The sequence below is a fragment of the Macaca mulatta genome, chromosome 3 (genome assembly GCF_049350105.2).
Source record: "Macaca mulatta isolate MMU2019108-1 chromosome 3, T2T-MMU8v2.0, whole genome shotgun sequence".
In the NCBI taxonomy this organism is placed as follows: Eukaryota; Metazoa; Chordata; class Mammalia; order Primates; family Cercopithecidae; genus Macaca; species Macaca mulatta.
The window spans coordinates 97,262,515-97,287,184 of NC_133408.1; the positions used below are offsets into that span (position 1 = coordinate 97,262,515).

Sequence of the window (24,670 nt, forward strand, 5' to 3'; positions counted from 1 at the left end):
ACCACTTTCTGAACGTAATCCTATAAAGACGGAGTGTTCTTCCCTACACAGATCTACTTTAAAATATTCATTTCGACAAGAAGGGAAGATTAGAAATCAAATATTTTAAGCAAAGAAGTATATTGATAGAGCTCAATAAGCTCAAACTACAAACAATTATAATAACTATATTTAGAATTTTAAATAAGGTGTGTCTAAAAGAGTAGACAACAATAACAGATTCTGGAAATGTGAATATTGGAGAAAGTTACACATGCTTAAGTATGTATCTTGTTTTGGAGAAGGAAAGAAGGATGATCAACTTTAAAGTTTTATGGAAAAACATAAAATTAGGTATTTTGTTAAAATTGCAGAGGTAAACAACACAATTAGAATAGAATGTATGTTTGCCATATCAGTAAAAGAAAGGGAAGGGAAATAATGCAATGGAAGGCAAAAAAAAAAAAAAAAAAAAGGAGAGTTGAAACAAAGGCATGGCATGTAGACTGTAAGATAATGAAATAAGTTCAAAATGTCCTCAGTCGCAGTGAATAACCATAGACTAATTATGCCCATCTAAACATAGGCTATCAGTTTGGATTAAAAGAATTTTTTCAGCAATATGTAGAAAAGATATATCTAAAATATAAAGAGATAAGAGGACACAGTGAGAAGGCTCCATCTATGAACCAGACGGCAAGTCCTCTTCAGACACCAGATCTGCCAATTCCCTGATCTTGGACTTCCCAGCCTCCAGAAGTATTTAAACAGTCAAGTAAAATCAAGCTGGGTAATCATGGCAGAAAGTGGGCTTGATCCCTATGAATATGTTTGTTCTCATAAATATGCGATGAGAAGGCCGACCAGTCTGTTGTGGCAGCCCCAGTTCTGCTGCACAGACACAGATGCCTGCAAGAATGACCAGGACACTGTGATGATAATGGCATCAGTGATACTATGATCTTGATGGCCTGACTGGTGACTGCAGTGATCTTGTTCCTACTGAGTCCTCCTAATTGAAGAGGATCCGATGTACCTGAAAAGCCAACCAGTCCTCATAATGAACAAGATCCATCGGCTCCTCCTGTGGCTAATTTTGTGATATGGGAAGTGAAGGTGGTTAACACCTTGCAGGACCAAATGAACAACAATGACCAGAGTACTCTTAACTCTATAAGGACTGTTTTTCTTTTTGCATTTGCAATATGGGATGAGATGGTTTCCACCAGCCTCTAGAAATTTCACTTGCAAGCTTAGTTTTGCTTCCTTTATTATCGCCATTTCTAATTACAGCATATTTGAGTAAATGATTGCATTTTTAGAAGTTTCATGGGGTCGGTTGTCCTAAACTTAAACATTCCACTCATTCTGTTTGTAACTGTGATCATAATTTTTGTGATGATTTCTGGCCTGATGGAAGGAAATTTGAGCACTCTGCATTTAAATGTTTTAAATAGTTTTGATAACTTTTTAAATTCCTTTTTGATAAGGTATTTATAAAATTATTTGAGGCTGTCTGGGATTGTACAAAAAAAAATTAGAATCATACTGTATTTATGTTTACTTTGGTATGTTATTTGTGGGTGGCAGTTTTCTCTGGTTCCTGGGACTATGGCAACTCTTGGAATATTTACAAATTGCAGCTAAAACCTGTATCATCCATTACAACTGGCTTATGTGGCTAGAGTAGAAGAACAGAAGAAGTGAAATGGTTGTTTACTTTTTTCCTACCCCCATTAAAAATGTCTAATGTTAAGAAAACTTTAAATATGATTGATCAATATGGTAGGTGATTTACAGTCCATTATCTGACTTTGTAACATAGCCTTACACAGTTCATGAACGGAGGAAAACATTCATTCTTTCTGTCTTTGCTTAGTATAATCTATATGGTAGTAATTTAAGCTATGATTTATGTTTAAAATGAGTCCCTCTTGGGAAACTTCTTTTCTGTGCTAATATTTCCCTGCTAATATGAAACTATCTGAAAGCTGTATTAGGGCCTGTTAGGTTACTAACATTTGAATGCTTATTTACTTATTTACTGTATAATTTTATTTAAAAAAGTCTTTGAGGCTTTTATTATCCTTATAATGACTTATTTAAAATTTTAATGAATTATTAGTTTATTTCAAGGAAAATTAGAAGCACTCAAGGATCTTCTCCCCTCTTATCTCACTCCTGTTTTATTGGTAATGGGATGAGTTGAAATGAGAAGGAACATTAATATAAGTACAATTGTGAAATGTGTAAAGAAGTAAAAGTTGCATTGTTTTGCTCAGTTTGAAACAAACTGAATACAATAGCATTTTAAAAGTCTGCATGACCTATGTGGTTGTGGAAATGTTTTCTATCAAGTGATTGCAGATTATTTATGGGGGCTAGAAGATATTTTGATACCAATGTAAGGAATTTTTCCTCTGGAAGTCTAGCTTTTTACTTTATAAATTTGAGAAATTACTTGTATAAACTGAATAAACTTCTGTATGTCATTGCACAGTTAAAAAAATAAAGAGGCAAAAAATTGCAAGTGAATGGGTAGAAATAGATAACACCATGTGTACATTAACCAGAAAATTGTTGCAACTATATTACTATCAAACAAAATGGAATTTAAGGCAAAAAATGATAAGCATTAATAGAAACACAGTGAGGCATCCCTTAGTAGTAAAAACGAAATGCTATCCACCTCTCCTTCCTTCTTCTCTGAGAATTGTTGAAAATTTCACACCCTTGGATCCAACTCTTTCAATTCTAAGTCTAGAGAAACTCCTGCACGTGTAATAACCAGATCTTCATAAGACATTGTTTGAAATAAGTTCAAAATGGAAACTACATACGTTTCCACAAGGAGGACAATGACTATGCCTGGCATGTTTCTATGATGTAATATTATACAATTAAAAGGGAATCATCTAGATGTAAATGTACAAGTATGAATAAATAAGTAGCACATAGAATTACTTAGGAAACAAAGGCAGAATGATAGATCTAGTGTGATGCCATTGATGGAACTTAAAAGCACACAGTCACACATACTAAATAATGTTGATGGATATTTAGTATAAGTACAAAAACATAAATGGCATGGATACATACTAAGTTCTCATTAGTGGCTGCCTCTGGAAGGGGAGAGGGAGGGAAATCAAACTGAGAAATGCCACAATAGAGACCAAATTCCATCTGTCATGTGTTCTTTCATAAAAAAATTAAAATATTTGAATCAAGCATAATAGCATATTGTTAGTTCTGGGGTGGACACAGAATTTGTTATGTTGGTCTCTGCACTTTAGTGCATTTATTTTAAAAATTCATGATAAAAGGATGCCTTTTCTATATCTTGTCCATTCAAATAAGCCTCCTACTCATCAGTCCCTAGGAAAGTCCATGAGTAAATCAGCCTTCAGGTGAGGCCTGATCAAGTGGTTCCAATGATAATGCCAAGGACCCAATTTCCTTCTCCTCTGCCTCCCCTGTCGTCTGATTCATCTTGAAGATCCCTACCATGTTCTCTGAACAGCTCCAGTTGTTTCTCTCATAATTACAAATGACTGTGGCACCTGCCAGCCTCACATTCTCATGTCATGCTTTCCAGGGGACAAGAGGGTGTCTCTCCAATAAGCTTCCTCACAAAAGAGGAATCCCTCTTTCCCAGAAACCCTAGAAATAGACTCCTCACATGACCTGTGTGCCTGTCCCAGAGATAGTCACTATAGCCAGAGGAATGAGTGATAAGGGCCATGTGGCCTGGCTTGTTTATCTGGGCCCACCCCAGGCTAGGAGTGTAGGCACCCAAACCTTGTGTTTGATCATGAAGTGGGCACTTTCCATGAAACAAAATCAGGGAATTATTGGAGGGAGCTCAGGGCAACGGAGGCTGAAGCAGCAATTACAAATATTTATTAACCCACAGATCCCTTAATACCTTAATTATACCTTATCACACACCATGCCTGGTTGATTTATTTTAGTCTTCTCCACCTGACTGTGAGGACAAAATGTTTCTGGTTCGTTATTGATGCCAAACTGTGCCCTCAGTGCCTCTACCACATAGTCAGGTCCCAGTAAGAGATTCTTGAATGGAGGGGTAACAGCCACCCATCTAAAGAGTGACCTGAATGCTCCAGAGAGCACATGAAATCGTTTGAAAACAGGGACCTCAGAAATCTCTGGTTCTCTGCATTACAGGCTTAAGTCTTGTAAAACTGAAAAATATCTTCCTATGATGATAAATAGATAAATGTGGGTCATATCCAGCACTTTCCAAGCCCCTCTCTCTCACTTGGATCTCAGAAATGTGTTCACAAGATCTTATGTTTTTGGAAAATTTGGAAAAGTAAATTATTTGCCCCAAATTGGATAAGCCTGCAGCATCTCTCCACCCTAACATCTCCTCTACCACACCTTCTTACATGCTTGGTAGCACTCAACTGCCAGGAACACTTTGGGGATCCAACGGAGGGGAGGTTAAGTTAGACAGACACTCAGTTTGGTTCAGTGGGTTTCACATGAGTGTGTGCCATTGCTTCATTATACAGTGATATTACAATGTCCTTCCAGGAATACTCCTGTTGTTCACTCAGCATTATGTACAAAGGCAGAGAGAGGGCCAGAGATCATATCATATCATCATATTAAAATGTCCTACAGTGCCTGGCAATGTGCACAGTGCTGGAGAAACAAAGTTGGATGTGTATGGAGCCAGGTGCTAGTCTGTGAAAACAATCTTCCAGTCATCATATCTGTAAAACCGTAATTGGAGGATTCTGTTTTCATTGGTGCTGAGTCCAAATGTTCAATAATAAAATACACATTTTTATTAACTATGTGACTAAATTACACTTAAATTTTATGAATAGAAAATGATATAAATGTTGTCATCTAATAAAGAGATGATCAAAGAGTATGCAACCAAAACAAGTAGGCAAAAACCATCAGAGAGTAATTAATACAAAGATGATGTTGTTTTTCTGGATTTCATAATGTTTATGATAGTTGTCAACTTTTCTCATTCAAAAAATCCCTTATTTTTATACCTAATTTTAATTAAAAAGTTTTCATTTTGTATTAAAGAGGACTCCCCAAATTATATGAGTTTCCAGCTTCATAAAACCTAAATCTGCCTTTTTCATATCAGATAAAAATAGACCAGACAGACTGCCAAGTAGGTACAGTCTTGGAACTCTCTGTGGTGCTGGACCCAAGGTTCACTTGGCTCTCTCCATGGTACTTACTGCCCAAGCCAAAGCTGCTCCTGGTGGTGAATAGTTGGGTTTATTAATGGAAGTTAGGCTTAGTGTCATAGGAACGGATGCCTTTGTCCATGGAAAAAGTGTCTCAAGAGGGTTAAGGAGAACACTACAGATGACTCTCAAGTATTGGGGACACCCAAAAGATAAGGGCACCAAGAGTATAAGCTCAAGGAGAACTTGCCCCAAGCCATGCCTGAGTTTACATCAGGGGCAGAGGGGAGGAGGGACCTGGGGTGAGGGAGAAGAACCTAGAATACAATACAGTGCAAGTGGGGGCCTTCTGAAAGGGAAGAGAGAAAGAGGGTGACTGAAAGGGGTGGTCCTGAGAGGGCCCTGAGGGTCAGAACAAGGGCCCTCCCCATTGCATTGATGGAATATTTGCTGACTAAAGCTGAGATATCACGGCAAAGTCCCCATTCAGCTGAGAGCCTGTATGAATTGGAATGGATACACATGATGTCTTTGTACAGTTCTGCCATCTGCTAAGGACTGCCTCTCTGGCCTAGAAAGAGCATATGGAAGAGCTCTTGGTGACTGGGTTTCACCCACAGAATTTACAACCTTGCATCCAGGACAGTGGCAGAGGGAATTTCCATGTTCACACCAGAATAACTACTGCAATGGGCTATCCACAAGGGCACAGTGTAACAACACTGGGAGGCTCAGAGCATCTACATGAGTTCATTTGAAGGCAACTGACAGTCAGAAATTACAAGACCTTTATCCCTCCCAACACCCCCATCACTACTCTGAGGATCCCCCAAATTAAAAAGAGACTACTTGATGTAGAAACCACCAAGGCACAGAATCCACTCAAGAACTGCAGCCATAAGAGAGAGACTACCAGAAATTGTGCAGGCATGCTCTCACCCCTTGAAACTAGACTAGGTTGCAATGTGTGGGAAGACACAGCTGCTCACTTCTGATAAGGGGGGCTTTGTGGTCCAGGCTGGAGACTGTATTTCTGAGTTTGTTCCCAATATAGTAAAATAGGACAAACATACAGCCATATGACTGGTTTTCCACAGGTGTTGGATGAACCCAACTCACCACTAAGGACTGCCCAAAGATTTGGAGATTTGAGATTATGACACAAACTACTTTTTGCTGGTCAATATCCCTTCTTTCCTTCCAATGTTATTAAGGTTGCACTGCATTACCTGTCTTGCAGTGAGGTGTGGCCATGTGACTACACATTGGTTAATGAGATGTAAGCAGATATAGGCCTCTTAAAAGAAGATGACTGAAGAAGGGGAAGAGTTCTTTTGCCTTCTCCCATTTGCTTCTAAGTCCAGTGACATCCAGAGCTCCAGGGGCCCTGGAGCTTAGGGTGCCCTCAAGACTAGAACTCACCTGCTAAAGATGGAGGAGCAAAAAGATAGAAGCTTGAGTCCTCAGAAAGACCACAAAGCCACAGCACCGGTTCTGGACTGTCTACCTCTGGACTTCATACGAGAGAAGCAAACTTCTGTCTGCTTTAAGCCACTTTTTATTGGAGTTTTTGCTGTCATATCCCACTGAACTTGATACTAGTTGATTCAGAGATGGTCTAATACTTACACTGATTGAGACTGAATGGATATGTGCAGGCTCATTTCCTCTTGGAACTTGTTGCTTTCTGTTCTAAGACACTTGCCTGAGAGGAAAAGGAAATTAAAGCTCTTGTTGCAAATGTCTATGCTTGTGCTCTGCCTCCTGGAAAGGTAATCATTGTCCAGGTCCATGGTTCACAAACAGGGACTATATTGCCCTTCCAGTGTCCTCAGTTAGAACCTGTAGAACAGTGGATCTCAAAGTACTGTCTCAAGACCAGGAGAACAGGCACAGCTGAGAACCTTTTACAAATGCAAATGGTCCAGCCCTACCTCAGACCTGCTGCATCAGAAATTCTGGGGGTGGGTCCCACAGTCTGTGTTTTAACAGTCCCTCAGGTGACTCTGATGCAGGATAATGTCTAAGAATCACTGGGTTCCCAAGAGGAATTATACACAGTACCAGTAAAACAGAGAGCATCATGAGGAACAGCCAAGATTCAAGGCATTTTCTGAGGGGCTTGTGAGAAATGAGGGCTTAGTCTATCAATGTTGGGAAGTGGACAGAGGAAACAGAATTTTATAAATGCTCACATGGACTGAGGAGTTTGATGATCTTCACTGTTGCCAAGAAATTCAAGCTTAATGTGAAATTCAAGCCTTTCAACTAAATTTTGGCTCTTACCTTTGCTTTTTGGACGTGACCTCTTTCAAAGAACAAAACATATGGAAGCTCAATTCATTATGGTCACATCAGTGAAAGTAATATTTTTCTGAACACTAGGGAAGTCTTCCTTAGGAAAGCAGCCAGCAGAGGCTGACACACAAGGAGACTAATGTTCAGCCTTTGAGCATAGGTTCCTTTTTGGAAGCAACTCAAAATATCTGCTAAGTGGGTCATATAACATAGCCTGGTCATCTCCTTTAGAACTAAAAGAAGAGATGAGTCTGGAGAAAGAGGAGCAGCTACAGCCTCTGGAAGCAGAACCAACCAGTGTCCCAGCTTAGGAACACCCCCATGAACACCTGGGAGGCATCTGGTGAGTGATCTATACAGCCCTAGCTGATTGCAGGGCTAGCACACTATTGGGCTAAAATCCATCTTTTGATTGATTTGACTTCTTCACAGTGGCCCACCTGATTGCCAGAGGAAGCTGGCCCTGCATTTGCTGTAGACCTCAGGCCTGTTGTGGTAGTGGGCATTTATTATTCCCAGGATTTTATTGTTATGTTTAGAAAATCTTCAGGCTTGTGACCCTGACCTCCAGGTAGAATCCAGAGAAGTCCAATTTCCAGTCTTCCTTGTAGCAAGGACACAGCCAATCCAATGGTGTTACATGAAACTCTGATTCGGAAGTGGGCAACTTGAGGAAGAGGGCTGAAAGTAAAATCTGATTTGATGGTGAGAATAGCAGCAAAGCTCTCTGCTTTCAGAGGTGGCAATAATTGCAAAGCCATGTCCCTGGCATGGAAGAGACATCACGGGGGTGGCAGCAGCAACAGTGGCAGCAGGTTCGTCATCAGTCATGCAGCATGATATGGCTTCAGATACCTTTTCTAGTTTCTCCAGCCTTAAGAGAAATCTATGACCAGCTCAACATCTTTTTCGTAAATCCCTTTTCTGACCTAGCCAAAATTATCTTCTTTTACTAGCAACTGAACATTATGACCAATATGAAAATGGACACTGGGATTGTGACAATCAACAGAACCTCAAGGAAATGAGGGTTACCTTGAATTGATTATCTGGTCTGGCTGGGACTGATGGTTTGGGATATCCAGAAATATTAGGGGATGGGATCCTGGAAGCCAAGGATATACCTGTAGTTCCCTGGGATGAAATGCTCTCTGCAGTCAAGGTTTTGGGATATCTGGTAGGTACTCCCAAGGTACAATAGGAAGGTCATGATTTCACTCAGTTTCCATGACCCCTGGAGATCCTTTAAGGCCAAGACTTCTAATTTACTTTTCGGGTTTCATCCTAGGCTCACTCAGGCCCACTCTCATATTTCTCCTTTGGAATCTTAAAGGCCACTGGGCCTTGTATACACTGGATTACTCTGGGATGATCAAATTTTGGGGGTAGTCCTCTCCCCTTTCCCTTCCCCCTCCTCTCCTCCCTTCCCTCCACTTATGCCAAGTTACAGCCACCAGGAAAAATGGCAAAACATTTATTGAGTCATCTACAGCAGTCTGACATTCTTAACATCCTGGACAAGATTATGAGCACAGCATTAATGGCAGCAGCGGTAGCAGTAAGGTCTGTGGGGCTTATCTTTATTGTGGGAGATGAAACCCAGGCTGGTCCAGCTCCCACGAGTGAGGCAGGAACCACTCCAGCCCTGACAGAGGCAAAGCTACAGAAGACAGACATAAGACAAGACACACATGGCCAAGTGCAGAAACATCCCAAGACTGTGAGTTCAGGAAAATAAGGAATGGGCACACCAAAATGTCCCAGATCCTTGAAGATGACTCCCAAGGGCATGGCTGCTGTCACCCATATGGAAGTATCCTCTCTCTGATCCCAACAGAAAACTGAATCAGCTGATGCAGATAAAGCTAGAATTCTGTGTCCATCTGAGCCTTCTGGCGTCCCCCTTACTCCTGATGCTGGTGGTTTTACAAATGGGGCAAAGGTTAACTCAAGAGGGCTCAAAGCAGTAGATAAACAGCAAGGAGTCCCTTCCAGCAGTTTTCATCCCAAGAACAAGCCCACATCTGTGTAGTTTCCAAAATCTTTTCACACACAAGCCATCTCATTTCAACCTTATCCTTGGCCTGTGGGACTAACAATGCCAATGAAGTCCTCCCCATTACTCAGATTAGGAGGCCGAGGCCCAAAGAAGCTAAGCCCTGGATCACAGAGCAGGTGGCTAAGTCCAGGTTAAAAAGCAGGTCTCCCCACACCACACTGACTGCATTGCTTCTCCTGCAATAGAGTCCTGGAAAACCATCGGTCACCAGAGCCCCTCTCCTGTGCAAGGTTACATGCGTACTGCGTGGAAGCCTTGAGTGTCACATTCTGTTCATGTGCAGGGCTGTGCACAAACTGGTGAGCCATTTACTCATTCAGATTTTTAAAATATACTGGATCCCACCATGGTGGCAGGCACCATGCTAGGCCCACGTGTATCTTCTCATCAGCCCAATGGGGAGGTTTGACCTATAGATCTCCAAGTTTCCTCCCAGCTTTGGTATTTTGTGAGCCTCCTCAGAGACATATGGGGAATGAGTCAAGGTCAAATAAGCCAGGAGCAAAGCTTGGAGAAGCCCAAGTCCCTGCTCCTTGCTCAGGGCTCTTCTAGCTGACTTCCATGGTCCCTGGGCTCAAGGAGGACTTTGTGATAAACTATTAATACTTTATGATAATACTAAATGATAAAGTATCAATACTTGCTGGCTTCACTTTGAAGTGGCCATGAAGAGGGCAAGGGACTACTCAAAATAAAAGAGTCCCTTTGGGCTTTCCCTTCCACGAAGAGTGAGGGTCAGATGAGAGAGGTGAGTGGGCATCCTTGGCGGGGATTATAGATGCAAGTGTTTCTCAAACCTCGGGCTTGGCTCTAGCTCCCTGGCCCTGTTCCACAAAGAACCCAGCTTGGAGGGGGTGGGGTTAGAGAGGAGTCACTGTAGGCCACTGGATGTGTCAAGCAGGGTGACAGAGCTATACACTGGGACAGAGAATGTGGCTTGGACTTAAGTGGGGAGTCATGAAGTCTGCAGTGCTGGGGACCACCACAGAGCCACCCACATCCTGCACTAGGACCCCCCTCTCTGGCTCCCTGACAGCCTCAGCATCCTTGACTTGGAATCCCATTTCCCCCAGGATGAGTGTCCCTCCCTGACACTGCCTCCCTGCTCCCTGGCTGGACAGTTGTGACAGGGAAAGAGCGATTTCTTCATCCCAAGGATAATTCAGCCTCCCATGGGTGAGTTTTGTCCTTTAGGATTGCATAGAACGAGAACCCCCTTTCCAGGAATGATCATCAACAGGGGTGGAGTCTGACAAGCCTGCTCCTCCCCAGCCCCACTTTTCCCAAGCCTCTCAAGCTGTCTTCACTTGACAGTATTTCTTATCCTTTCCTGGCCCAGGCAAATACCACAGTCCTGGGGCCCATTCCAAGTAGATGGCTGGTGTTTAGACAGAGTTCCAGAGATGCGTTGGGCTACGTACAAATCATCTAGTCTTGCTGCCCATTTTACCGATTTGAAAACAGAGGGTCAGAGAAGGAAGGGTTTTACACAGACCTTATGCTGTCCCCCTACTGCCTGTGACCCTGAAGGCCAGAACCTCCTGGAACATTGAGAATCCATCAGGTATATCTGCTCACAAGACTGGCAAAAATTCATTCAGACAGAAAAACCAACCAACCAACCAACCAATAGGAACCCGGAACCTCTATGAGGACACAGGGCCAGGCTCAGGAAGCAGCAGACTGCATGGGGTTCAGGATTGATTTTCTTTTTACTGTTTTGTGATGATGTCTGTGTAATGCCAAAGTTTCTTCTTCCACAATGAAACAGATCTGCTGTTGGGAGTGATGATGAATGAATGGGGTCCATCCCCAGGGAGCTGCTCCTTGGATCTGGAGGTGGCCACTGGAGGTGGCACCCCACCCCAGCAAGGTATATATGGCTGCATCTATATATCATGCCCAAGGCACCTGTTCAAATGTCCATGACCTATTCCTTCCTTCCAGGCCATCAGCTTCCACTGTGGTGTCCAAATGGAAGGGACAGAGGGTCCATTTCCAAGAAATGGAAAATAAACAGCATCCTGTCTCCATCCTTCTACACACACACACACACACACAGACACACACACACACACACTCATCAAAACCTGATAGGAGGCACAATGATGCATGCCCTTTTGCCTGCCTTGGCTTTGAACTGGAAAAATCACTTAAGTACAGGGCCTAGAGAAGCAGCAGAAGTTGCCTCATCTCACAAATGGGAAAACTGGAGCCCAGAACAGGGAGCATCATGTCCACAGTCACAGCAGTCTGAACCCAACTGGGATAGAGTCTAGTTTCCTGAACCCCGGGCTCCTTCCAAGCAGCCCAGACCCCCTAGCAGTACCCAAAGTGCAAGATGGCCACAGGACCCTTGCGTCAGTACAGGTGGAGGGGATCATAAGGTCAGGTGCAGGGCAGAAGGACCACTGCACACTCCATGATCAATCTGAGTCGCCAAGCATGCCCAGGAAAGGGCAGGTAGCTCCTTTCTTCCTCTGGTTTTGCCAAAGACCCAGGGACTTACTTGACTGGCCAAGGACACAGAGCTCCTCTCTAAATTACAGCAGCAAGAGCCTTTTCCAGCCAATCTGAAAGCCTCTCCAGAAACATTTTCCCAAGTCCCCCAGGCCCCTTCCCCTTTATAAAATGAAGCAACATCCTCCTCCACCCAAAGTCCCCAAGCATTCCAGAACATCATCATGAAACAAGTCCACAAACAGAACTCGGACAGGAGTAATACCAAATGCTGACACGGAATGAGCTAGGCCACACAGGGACCACGTACTCTAGCACTTTCCTCTGCCTCCTCAGCTGGGCACCGCCCTATTGTACATTCTCAGGCTGAGGGTGTGCAACCTGCAGCTGGGGAGCCAGGGCGGGTGGTGGGGAGCAGCCGCCCCATCAGCAGCCGCTTCTGCTCCTGGGCATGGTGGGTGTGGCTTCTCCTCCCGACACCCCAGCAGCCCATGGTGAGTCAAGGTCAAGGGCATATAAGGGACATCTTTGCAAAGGTCTCAGAGATTTCAATAATTGAGTCCAGGCCCGAGGAGCTGGTGTCTGGGGCTCCACATCATCCATGGGGGTGGAGGTTGAGGAGCCCTGGGCCCCAGACTCGGGTGCAGGTGCTTCAGGATTCGCCGACATCACAGGCAGGCGGCTGGTACATCCTAGTCATGGCTTTGACTTAGGGGAGATGGGGAGGGGACGGCTTAAGGGCTCTCTGTGGTGGGCATGGTTGGAGACAGCTTCTGGAAGGCATCCATGAGGGTGGAAGAGGTGGAAGGGAGGTGACCAGAAGAATCCTGTCCATCTTAAGCTGGGGGTAAAACAATGGAGATGGCGAAGGTTTTCTTCCATGGGCCTCCCAAACTCCATCTCTTTCCCAATCACAGCCACATTTCTGGCTCTCAGCTCCTTTTGGATCAAATGAAAAGCACCAGAACCTTCCCTGACCTGCACACTCTCCACCCAAACTGAAGTCTCTGATGAGAAAAGCCTTGGAGCTGTCCCACTGCCCTGGGACCCAGGAGCTGAGCACCCAGACACCAAGATGCCAGGCGAGTGCCAGGAGGCCTGCACCAAGCGGTGTGCTGGCCACCCGAGCTGGCCCTCTGCTAGGCCAGGGACTTGGGTCCAGGACTGAGAAGAGCCCCACAGTGGCATGCACACTTGAGGGGTCACACCCAAAATCAGATGATGGGGGGCTGTTGGGGCAGGTACCACCCCAGCTCCCACAGGCAAGGTCTCTTCAGCCTTAGCTCACAAGGCCTCACAGCTGGGGTCAGGCCATCACTGAGGCTGACCAAGACACAGTGGGGTGGAGCTGAGACCCGACTGGAAGTCAGCGGGGACACTGGGGCAAAGGGGGAAGGGATGGGACAACTTTTCCAAATTTGAGGAGTATTTACATGTCTGGGGTCAGGGGACCACAGTGAGTGGGACCAGTACCAAAACAAGGAGGGGACAATCCCAGTCTGTGCCCTGCCTCCTTCTCCCCCCTCAGGAGCCAAGCTTCCGGCCCAGGGCCTGCCCAAGGGGAGGGAAGAGGCGCGAACATGCGTGGGCTGGCGCCTGCCTGCAGTCCCAGCCTGTGGATGGAGGAGAGGAGGAGGAGGGGAGCACGGCTCAGGTGGCCAGGTTGTCAGCAGGGAGGCCAGACATGCGGATTTGGGAGCTGCTCTTGCTCAGGATGGAGAGCTGGGTGCCCCCGTTCACCCCACTGCTGGCCAGAGACGGGTGTCGGTGCTTGAAGTCCACAGCAAAGTAACGGTTCACCTTCCAGCTTCGCCATTTTCGCTTGATCTCCGCTTGTACCTGCAGGGAGCAAGGTGGACATGACTTCCAGGTGGACATCCTCTCCAGCCTCCAGGCCCTCTGGCCTGGGGCCCTTCCCAGACTGGCACTGCCACCCTCAGCACCCTTCCCCCTCCCCAGTTGCAGCGTGCGGCCTTCAAGGTCTCCAGTGGGGGCTTTTAGCAGCTGTAGGCAGGGGCGCCTCTGAGGAGCTGACCTGAACAACCCCTTCCCCTGCCACTTTCTGAGCAAGGCCTCCTAACAGCTTCCTGTTGTTTTCAGGCCAGGCAGAGACTAGTCCATCGGGTCCTTCAAGAAATCTTTAACAAGCAGCCGCACAGGGCAGGTGGATCGGGAAAGGATCCCCTCTCTTGGCTGACCAGTAAGAGGGCTACACATTAGAATCACCTGGCGGGCTTTAAAAATTCCAGGTGCCCAGGTCATACCCCAGAACAATTACATCAAAAGCTCTGCACAAGACCCAGACATCATATTTTTTAAAGCTTCCCAGGTGACTCCAGTGGGCAGTCAGGGTTGAAAGCCATTAAATAATGCACCCCTCTGGGAAAACACACACCCATGTAGCTCTTAGCATGGTGAGTGGGGGCCAGGCTGGGTCTCAAGCTCCATGTGCCTTTTCAGTCAAGCACCTTTGTGCAGTGCACAGACTGCACAACTGGAAGCAGCACCTACAGCTACCCTCTCCAGTTCCAGCTCCTACTTCCACTGCAAGCTCTGAACAAGCTACATACATGCCCACTTCTAAGCTCTCCTGGCCACTACCTGCAGGGCCCTTTCTACCTCTCCTTGTCTGTCCTAATCTGATCCTTCTGTAGGTTGTCTGGGTGATCACAGAGCCCAATCTCTTTGTTGCTCAGATGCAAAGGAAGGAGGAGCCTGCCAAGGTGATGCAGCTAAGACCCAAGCACTGGTGCAAAGACTCCCGCCTACTCTCAAATCCATCCTAGCCATTCAGTCCCCACTGCTGCCCCGGCACCTCTGTTTCGGGTTGTGCTCAAGAGTTTCACCCCAACAGGGTACAGAGGGAGCCCCCGAACCACATCTCTGGCAATGGAATATTACTAGAAGGTTCCAGGTCTCTCCCTGGGTTCTCTTCCAAATTCTCAGTCTCCCTTTTATCAGGGGACAGTTTGGGCCAGGCTGGCTGGCCAATTAGGGGCAGCCTTGAGGGCTGGGCAGCTCCTGGCTCAGCAGCTGTGCCAAGCACAGCCTCATGGCCTATAGGTCCTATGCCCTGTGCCCCAGCCTTCCTTATTGTCAATTCCTCCTCACCATGGAGTGTCTTATGGAGAGGACCCTCCCAGGGAGATCTGCGCACAGCAGAGCTGACACTTTTACCAGGAGCTTTGCTCTTCAGGTGGGGCCTTAGCTGCATGGCTAGCAAAGTGGGACAGATTCCAGCACAGGGTGTGGGTATCAGGAGGTCCTGGCACCACACAATGCCAGGAGCTGTGTGACCAGCCCCTCCTCTCAGTGCTGGGAACCTGGCAGAGTCCCCTCTGGGGAGTCAGTCCCATGTGGCCGACAGGTGGCTCCCCTGTCTGCTTCCCAGAAAGCCCCACTTCCACTGCCAAGAAGCCAGAGGGCCAAGGTCTTACCTCGCCATTCAGAAAACAGTAGAGAACAGCCACCACAAAGCCCTGCGAATAGAGAAAGTAAGCCTGAGGATGCTAGCAAAGGACTTTCTGAAATGCTGTGTGGGGCATGGAGGGGGTGACTCTAGGAAGCAGAAATACACCATAATCTGGATGGGGGCACCTGCCCAGGGATCTGGGGTAAGATGGGACAGTTCTACTCTACCAAGATGGGCACACCCATGAGGCCACGTGGCTGGTGGGCAAGTCCTATCCCACAGATTCTAGCTTTGGATCTCACATTCCCTTGTTCAAATCCTTCCCATTCCCAAAGGCCAGCTTTACCCCACTTCCTATAAGAAGCCTTCCCTAAATGCCCTAGAATTTCTCTTGGCTCCTAACCAGCCTGCAGGCTTCTGAGGGTAGGACCCCTCCAGGACAGAATAGACCTGTGCCATCCTTGTCCACCATCTGCCCTCCCTGGGCCATCTTCCCAATCTGCCCTCCCTGGGCCAGATACTGTCATACACAGCAATGCGGAACACCACGCAGAGTAAGTACTTGGCACAGCATATGCACTTAGTTATTCTCTATATATTCTTTAAACCTACACTGAAAAAGCAGGAGCATTTTCCTGAATGCTGCAAATTAGTTCCTTGCAATCCCTGTGCCCTGTGCTGTCGCTTGGAGGTATTGGAAGAATGATAGCTCAAGGACCCCAGAACTGGTCAGCGAGCACAGAGACAGGAGCCCTGGGCTCTGACTCCTGGGCCAGGGCTTTGTCTATGAGCCTATGAGGCCAGTCTCAGATGAGACCCATGGTCAGTCTCACTAGACTAAGAACCTGGGCCAGGTTAAACGGCCTTGAAGTAAAATGGTGGAGGAGATCAAGTCAGATCTGGAGAGTAACTTTCTGACCATCAAGATCAAATCCTAATTCAAACAGCTGGCTTAGGGAGAGGCACTCTATCCCCAGACACTCCAGAGCTGCCCCTGCCTACGTCCGCCCACTGCTGCTCCTGCCTGCTTATTTCCTCACCGTGATTCGCCTAGCCCCTTACTCATTTCCAGTCCATCCAGTCCTTCCTCCAGGCACAGAGGCAGCATTCTGTTCGCCCTCTCATCCCCTCACTCACTCATGCCTGTTTGCTCGTGCACTTGTGCAGCTCACTGGGCTCTCTGCGGCCAGGCCCTGTGCTGGGGACCTAGAGGTGGGTAAGACAGAACTCAAGGGGTACATGGCCTAGAAAGCTGAAGTCAGGATGTGGACACACTGGGCTCTTGAGGACACTCCACCCTGCACCCCAGGCTGCTGGGAGGTGCCATCTCAGGTCACCCAGGGTGGGGGCCAGGATTGGGGACAACTGGTTCAGGATACTCAGATGCAGTGATGGACAGACACCAGTGTGTCTTCTTACAGAAGCCCTGAGTGTAGACAGCAGACAGGGCTCCCTCATCACCTCTACTCTAGTACTCATTTCACAGTCTAGGTTAAAGAGCCTCCAGCACCACCTGCCGGTGAGCAACTGGCTCCCAGTGAGTTCTGCCCTCCCCACGCGCCACACCTACCTGGAAGGAGCCCAGCCCCAGCTCAAACACGAGTCTTTCCCTTTTGCTGACGTTCTCTGGGGAGAAGGCGAATACCGTGTAGTGGATTCCGAATAGTGGGATGAGCAGCAGGGTGGACCGGGCCAGCCGCCTGTCGGGAGAAAGCAAAACATCTGCGCTGGGGACTTCCAGGGCTCAGGGCCAGAGCCACGGAGGGCAGAGAACTCAGCCCCAGTCCCTTATTCTCCCTCCGAGCCGGGGCCCGTGTCCACAGACCCCTCAGCATTCTCTCCCAGTGCAAGTGGCCTGGGCTGCCAGGACTCTCTAGGACATTGTGGGGAGACATCCCCAGTCTGCAGGGCACCCAGTCAGTAGCCTGTTCAGCCACTAAAAATGTGCACACGATTTACAGGGAGCCCGTGGGAGACGTGCAAAACCCTCGGGAAAAGCAAAGTCAGGGCAAAACACAGGGATCAGACTGAGAAGCCTGAGGGAAATGCTGGGTCCTCAGGCAGAGCAGCCGCTCTCCCGTTCCGGAAGAAAGCTCTTTGTGCCTGAAAGAAGCAGTTCTCGACGGGCCACAGAGACAGTTGGCTTTTCAGAGTCTAGGGCTAGCCCGGACACTCACCAAGTGATGGGGAGGTGCTGATGACAGGGAGGGAGGGAAGGCTCAGTGAGGGAACCACAGAGGAAGAAACTCGGGAGGGATTCTAGGGGGAACTTACTGACCCTGGGCATCGGCAATCTCCAAGTGGGCAGGAGGAACCTGCTGCTGGGAAACTGAGTCAAAGGTGGAGAAGAATGCTCTGAAGTGGGCCAGGCAGGGGAGGAAGGGCTGGAGGACTGCAGTGCTTTCTGAGGCAGCTCTCCCGGGGTTCCCCTGCCTGCCTCTGGCCCTAGGCTGACAGCAGGGTGGGGCTCCGTTCTGAAGGCACAGGGCCACAGAAGCCCACAGCTAGGACACTGGGACCATGTGCACTTGTGGGTCCTGCTCTATGGGGGGTGCTCCCAAGGGTTCCCCCAGAGTGGGCACACTGGCTCCCCGTGGGTCTCCCCAGAGAGTCCAGCTCTGCCCTGCAGATGCAGCCTCCCCCACATCTGCATCCGGCCCGGCTCCTCCAGAGAATCAGCCTCCCCAGCTCCCGGCAGAGCTAAGTCCCCTGGGGTGGACAGCAGGCATGAAGCAGTCATTTGATTTGGGGCAAATATACCACGTGTTCCTCTCTCCCTCATCCAGCCTTTCTGGGAGAGAACGTTCTGTTGAACATGGGAGCTCCAGATCTCTAGAGAAGCCGAACTCTTGGAGTCTGTGTGAGGCCCTTGACTTCCTAGCTTACACTAAGAGAGGAGAAGGAAGGAAGGAAGGAGGAGACACAGTGGGAGGAGGAGCAGCCTGAGGAGATCTTCAGGCAGAGGAAGCTCAGCCCGGAAAGGAAGAGGACCGTTGAGTGTGGGTGCCCACCCCTTCCCACCCTGCTCACAGACAAGGGCCAACAGGATCCGAGCAGGTTCCTGCTGAGCCCAGATGTAATCCTGACCGGTCCATCCTTCCAGCCTTCCTCTTATCTGTCTGTCTTTGACTGTGACTCCCTGAAGGTGGGAGTGGTGCCTCATTTATCTGGGGCAGGGAGCTGACACTGGGAAAATGCCTGTTCCATGAAGAAATCCATGTGGCACACAGGCCTAGAATGAGAGCCTCAGCATCCTCAAAACAATTATCTCTTGGGCGCTCGGGTCTTGTTCATCTCTGGTTATCCATGCCTGGCACCGGAAGGCAACAGGGGGTGCTTGTAGAAGGAATGAAAGTCAAGAATGCGGAGGAAAATGGCCAGAAACACGGGACACGGATGTCTTGGGGATTCCTCTGTGGCCCTACCTATAGGGGCTACTTTTAAAAAGATGTCTATTGAAGGAGTCCAGGAAAGGAAGCTGGCCCCAGAACATGCCTGTGGCCCCTGCCTTCCTCCTCCTGGCCTCCATCCCCACAGGTGGGACCATTTCCAAGTACCTGTCCCTGTAGTCTGAAAAGGGCCCTGGAAACCAAGAAGTCAAATCTCTCCAGCTTCCGTGGTGGCATTACATGGGACGGATTCAGAGTGTGAGAAACAGTGACGCTTCAGGCCTTTCCCAGCCCCAAGGTGGGTGCAGTGATAGTAGTGAGGGCATTCCACAGCACAGTCCAAGGGCAACACCTTCCCTCCCCGTCAGCCCTACAGCAGCCCCAGAACAGTCAGGGACTTCTGCTGAGGAGCCAGGGCATCCCAGTGGCCACTTTGGCAAATGGGGCAATAGGCACAGACAAGGGGTCTCTAGAGCCCAGCGTTCTGGGACTGTGCTTCTAAGCTAACCGAGGTCTCGAGACAGAAACATATGATGTGAGCCACTACCCATAATGACATGGGGACTAAGCCTCTGTCCTCCTGCCCTGAGGAGCCAGCAATGGGCAGAAGAGTCCTAAAATACCAAGAAGGGCATCAGAGATGCCCAAATTACAGTGGGCTGCCCAGGGGGACAATGGTACCCTGAGTAAAAGGAATGTCCAAATTGAGTCTGATATCCCAGCCAGAGACTCCCTGGGGCAAAGTGCTTAGGATTCCCTGGGTTCAAATCCTCCCTCTGCCAATTAGCGGTCCTTGAGTGAGTGACTTAATCTCTCAGCACTTCAGTTTTCTCATCTGTAAAATGGTGATAATACAAGGACCCAGCTCACAGAGTTCTTGTGGGGATTAAGTGAGTTAATGCTGACTCACACACAAAGTGCTATGGACACTGGAGTGGAGTTCCCTGCCCTGTGCAGGGGAAGGTCTATATGAACTCAGGCTCTGAGACTCTTGGAAATAATTTTGCAGTTGAAAACACTGAAGCTCAGAGAAGGTGGGGACTGAGGAAGGCCACACACCAGGCAGCAGCAGCAGAGAACATGGGGTGCTGCCTCCTCAGGAAGCACTCACAATGGCCGTAGATCCATCCCCATGCCCTGCACACCCACCCCATGACCATGAGGCTGCAGAGAACTCACAAGACACACAGACACCAACATGCAACAGCCAGGAATGGGTTTGGCCTGGGAGGCACAGGCTGGCTCTCCACTCTCCTCCAGCAGCGGCAGTGGCAGCATGCGTCCCCCACCCCTCCAGGATTCCTGGCCACAGCGTCGGCCACGCACACTTACAGAGTAATGGTGGACAGTTCTGACATCCTGCAAGAGTGCTGCTGAGCCCGCTGTGGCTTGCAGTAGCATTTCTGCACGCAGCTGCTGGGTGTGACAAGATTAGCACTTCTGTCAGCTGGGGGGCACCAGGCAGCGAAGAAACTCAGTTTACAGGTTAGGCAGAAAAGAAGAGGGTATGGAGACAGGGCCAGGGCAGTCACATGGAGGAGAATGAGGGAGCCAAGGGCCAAGACATGGGCAGCTCTGGACAGAGAAACGCACGCCTATATGTGGACATGAGTGTGCATGGCCGCACACACACACGCGCGCACGCACTCACACTCACACTGGGACCACTGATAGGTGGGTGGGCTTAGAGGGTGTGTGTATCCGGAAGGTGGCCTGGGCTAGGTCTCACACAGGGAGTCAGGGCTGCCTCCAGAGTTGGCTCCAAGCTTAAGAGCCCAGCCTCGTCGAGGTCCCACTCAACAAGACAAGAGTTGGAAACTCACGCTGCGGACCTTCTGCACTGCCTAGCACAGGCAACCTGAGCCTCTAATCAGGCCAGTTCTAGGCTTGGCTGTGAAGGTCAACTTGGGTGTCCGTCCACTGGTCTTTCCCCTCTACCCTCTCCCTCTCCTCTGGTCCATAGCTTCCTCCCTCTGAGCCCCCCAGCAACTCAGAATCAGCACATACACAGGGGACAGAGGTAAGTCAGATTGAATGGATTGTTAATTCATCCAGACCTAAACTATTCCAATACGACAGCCACTACCCATATGTGGCTATTTGAATTTAAATTAATCAAATTAAAAACCCACATCCTCAGTTTTTCTGGTCACATTTTAAGGGCTCAACAGCCACATGGATCTAGCGGTTATCATATCGGACAGCACAGACATAGGACATGCCCATCACTGCAGGGAGTTCTCAGGGACAGTGCTGGGCTGGACTTCTTGATAAAAGTTCAATGGGCAGGGGCTGAAGACTGACAGGAGCGCCTTTGGGCATGGCCCCATGGCTTTCAGAGACAAACCACTTCAAGGAGGGGGGCCCAGGCTGCAATCTCGCTCTACACTCTCCTGGGTGGACCCAGGACTTCTGTCTCCTCAGGGAGGTCTCAGGCTGATTCTCTGTGTCTCCAGTATGGTCCTGCTTGGACTTGGGCTGACACAAGCCATGAACACTTTCCCCTTCTCTCACAGATGTGTCAGAGATAGATGATGAGCTGTATCATCTTCTCAGATTGCAGAAGGGTTGCTACTTCGTTAACTCTCCTCAGGTACCACACGGCTCTGAGGCTCCTGGTGCTGGTCAGTGAATTAATAAATCAGATTGGACCTGATGCAAATGAGGACAGCTACAGAGACCACACCCTTAGCATTCAGGATCTGCCTTGTGTGATTCCAGTTCTTTAAGAGTAAGCCTGAAGGTACCTGACAGGTGGTGACGTGTCATTTCGCTGAGGCCAGAATTTGTGTCACACACTTCCAAGATGGGGCAAACCCAGGTTCCCCCGACATCTGTGCATAATGGATTTGGGGTTCCCATTCAATAAACAGCACCATTCAATTCACACTACACTGCGAGGTGGGAACTACAGATCCCCTTTTCCAGAAGAGGAATGCTGAGGTTTGGTTTGATGCTTTGCTACTCAGACTGCCACCCCCAGACCATCAACACCAACACCCCCTGAGAGCTTCTTAGACACGCAGAATCCTAGGTGCCACCTCAGACCTGTGGTCAGAATCTGTACTTTAACTAGATCCCTGGGAGATCCACATGCATGCCAAAGCTTGAGAAGCACTGTTAGGAGGTATTCATCTACCTGAGAAGCTTCTTCATGATTCCTCAATGAATGTCAAAGGTCTATTCGCACACATACAAAGAGACAGACTCAAATAAGTATGTTTTTCTCAATTAAAAGAGCTTAACTGGGTATACAGAAATGGTACCTATTCTATTCTTCAAATTTATTATGTACCTTGCCCTAGCTGAAAAGTTGGTTAGTCTCAGGCTGGGCTCAGTGTCTCACACCTGTAATCCCAACACTTTGGGAGGCTGAGGCAGGTGGATTGCCTGAGTTCAGGAGTTTGAGACTAGCCTGGGCAACATGGTGAGACCCCGTGTCTACTTAAATACAAAAAATTAGCCAGGCGTGGTGGCAGGTGCTTGTAGTCCCAGCTACTTGGGACGCTGAGGCAGGAGAATCACTTGAACCCAGGAGGCAGAGGTTGCAGTAAGCCGAGAACATGCCACTGCACTTCAGCCTGGGCAACAGAGCAAGACTGCCTCAAAATAATAATAATTGGTTATTCTCTCCTATGGCCAGTGACCCCTCAACCTTGGCTTGGGTAAACCACAGAAATCAGGATCCAGGAGACCCCCCTAACTTCAGCTGTTGCTTCCTACATGCCAACCTTAAACCTTCACCCCAAATTCTGAAGTTCTCCTCTGTAGTTCTGCTTTCTTTAGCTTCAAGATTGTTCCTGTCCCTCTTGGACCCTAGATGTTTCTATGGTAAACATAGACTCCTCCGATTTTGTTAAGGTTTCTTTGAAAGTATTCCAAAGACCATTTAGTGACAAGTTCCTGGGAAACTCTGCACCTGGCGAAGTTGTGTGGCACTGATGGGGGTCAGGGAGGGCAGATCAAGGAGCAGCTTGGGGGAGGACTGACCCTGGAGGGCTCTTGAAGGAGACGAGTCTAAGGAAAAGTCTCTCCCCAAACCTTCAATGGCTCTGCCCAAAAGGACTCATGGAAAAGAAAAAGAACAAACTGCAGGAAAGCCAGAGATGGGGCGGGAGACAGAAAGATGTCAGAATCTCTGAAAAGTCACAGTTAGGGAAAAGGGAAAATAAATTAAGTCAGGAAGAAGAGATGAACCTAGACTGGCTGATGCGATAAACTCTGAGTTGGATCCAAAAGAGACTAAAAGCTCAGGCAAGGGTGTTGGGTGGGGCTGTCTGGAGAACAGAGCAGCCTGACTCAGAAAGTGGGAGACCCTATCACAGGTGCAGGACCCACCCCCACGTCTGCCAGTCAGAGAGCCTTGGCCTCCAGGACTGGCTCCGCCACAGCTTCACTGTGTGTCCACAGGAAGGTCACAGCCATTTCCATGTCTCGGCACTCACATCTGTCAGCCAGGGATCCAGCACACAGTTTCTATGAGGGCCAAACTCCAGAAATGCTTCCGCAGCTGTTGTGTGCAAGGCTGGCTGGGCTACAGCCCTGGGAAACACCCAGAGAAACGCTAGACAGAGACACCTGCAGGGAGCCCTTTGCAGGCAGCATCCCTTTCTTCTTCATGTCTGCAGTCCTAGGGATCAATGTGGTGCTGGCCACTTGGCGGTCCACAGAATGTGGTGGACTAAGCTGAACACACTCCATAGGGTCTCTCCTGATACTAAGATGCTATGCCACCCCCAGAGCCCTGCCCAGTCCCAGAAGTACTACCTACCACACTGGCACCCCACTAGCAGCACAGCTCACAGATCCTGGGAACTTCCTACCCACCACCACCTCCTCCCCAACCACAAGGACGAGCCACCCCTCCACACTCCCGGCCAGCCCAGAGGGGTCCCAGTTGGGAAGTCTGGGCACCCTAGCTCAGGATTTTGCTCAGCCACTGACTGCTGGGTCATCTTAGGTGATGCCATTTTCCTTCTCTGGACCTCAGTTTCTCTGTCTGCAACATGAGGGTAACAATTCCCTGCTGCCGGCCCCTAACATGAACTTTGAGGATCGGGTGCTCCTCGGCAGGGGAGGAGGTGCTATGGAAGTGGAAGATGGAGGCTGTGTGAGCTGGAAGGCTCTGGCTATGGAGGAAGCCCCTAGACTGAAAGCTGCCTGGCTGCACTTATGCCTGGCCCCGGCACAGCCATCTCCAGAGATGTGTGCATCCTCCCCAGTGGGGCCAAAGAGACCCCATAGGAGTACAGATGGGTTTTCCCTCCTCCACCTAAGCTGCAGCTTCCAATGCTTGTCTTCCAGGGAGGAGGCCCCTGGAATTAAGCCGCTCACTTCAAGGCAGGGGGCGAAGGCTCTCCCCGAACAGTTAATGTCTACCCTGGAAGCCTCACCTCTCCCCTTTCTGAACCAGTTACCTGCTCACAGAGCTCAACTCCAGCTAACCCTGACCTACCTGAGGCTGAGTGCCAACCCCCGTTGAGGGCTAAGCCCTAACCCCCCTCACCCCTGCCCCAGACCAAGTTGACCCTGAGCACATGCTGAGCCCTGACCCAGCCCCTGATGCCCACTTCCCAAGTCCTGGCACTCATCCTACCAGGAGCATCAGTCAGAGAGGATGAGTGGCTCAGTGCCACCATCCCCCTGCAGAGGTCCCAGACCCCAACAGGTGCTTCTGAGGCTGGGTCAGGAACACCGTCTTGGTCTATGGAGGACAAACCCTTATCACCTGAGCAGCTGGAACCAACCTACAGGAAAGGGAGTGAATGCTGGTCTGAGGACACAGGCAGGGGGTCCTCTTGGGCTTTCTTGGGGACTCGCGGGCTTAAATTTGTTCTGGAAACAAGAGGAAAAAACCGGAGAGCTGTTGTGGGCAGATCTGAAGGGGCTT

At 48.8% G+C, this 24,670-nt stretch overlaps 1 protein-coding gene and 1 pseudogene across 10 annotated transcripts in view; one reads left to right on the forward strand and one right to left on the reverse strand.

Annotated features, from left to right (window-relative positions):
* The first annotated feature begins 775 nt into the window (after nucleotides 1–775).
* LOC114676747 (small integral membrane protein 14 pseudogene) lies at nucleotides 776–1,215 on the forward strand (annotated as a pseudogene).
* Nucleotides 1,216–8,918: 7,703 nt separating this feature from the next.
* The window catches only part of ADCYAP1R1 (ADCYAP receptor type I), a 59,207-nt gene continuing 43,455 nt past the window's right edge, over nucleotides 8,919–24,670 (reverse strand). For 3 of the 10 annotated variants that reach the window (XM_015133764.3, XM_015133762.3, XM_015133760.3), the window contains 4 exons: nucleotides 20,113–20,196; nucleotides 16,962–17,091; nucleotides 15,417–15,458; nucleotides 8,919–13,818 (listed from right to left, as the gene is read on the reverse strand). In XM_015133764.3, the coding sequence (XP_014989250.1) occupies nucleotides 13,630–13,818; nucleotides 15,417–15,458; nucleotides 16,962–17,091; nucleotides 20,113–20,196 (445 nt within the window). In that variant the 3' untranslated portion in view covers nucleotides 8,919–13,629. Of the gene's footprint in view, nucleotides 13,819–15,416; nucleotides 15,459–16,961; nucleotides 17,092–20,112; nucleotides 20,197–24,531; nucleotides 24,616–24,670 lie in introns of all 10 variants that reach the window. The other 7 variants (XM_077996955.1, XM_077996954.1, XM_028845892.2 and 4 more) reach the window with 3 other exon arrangements.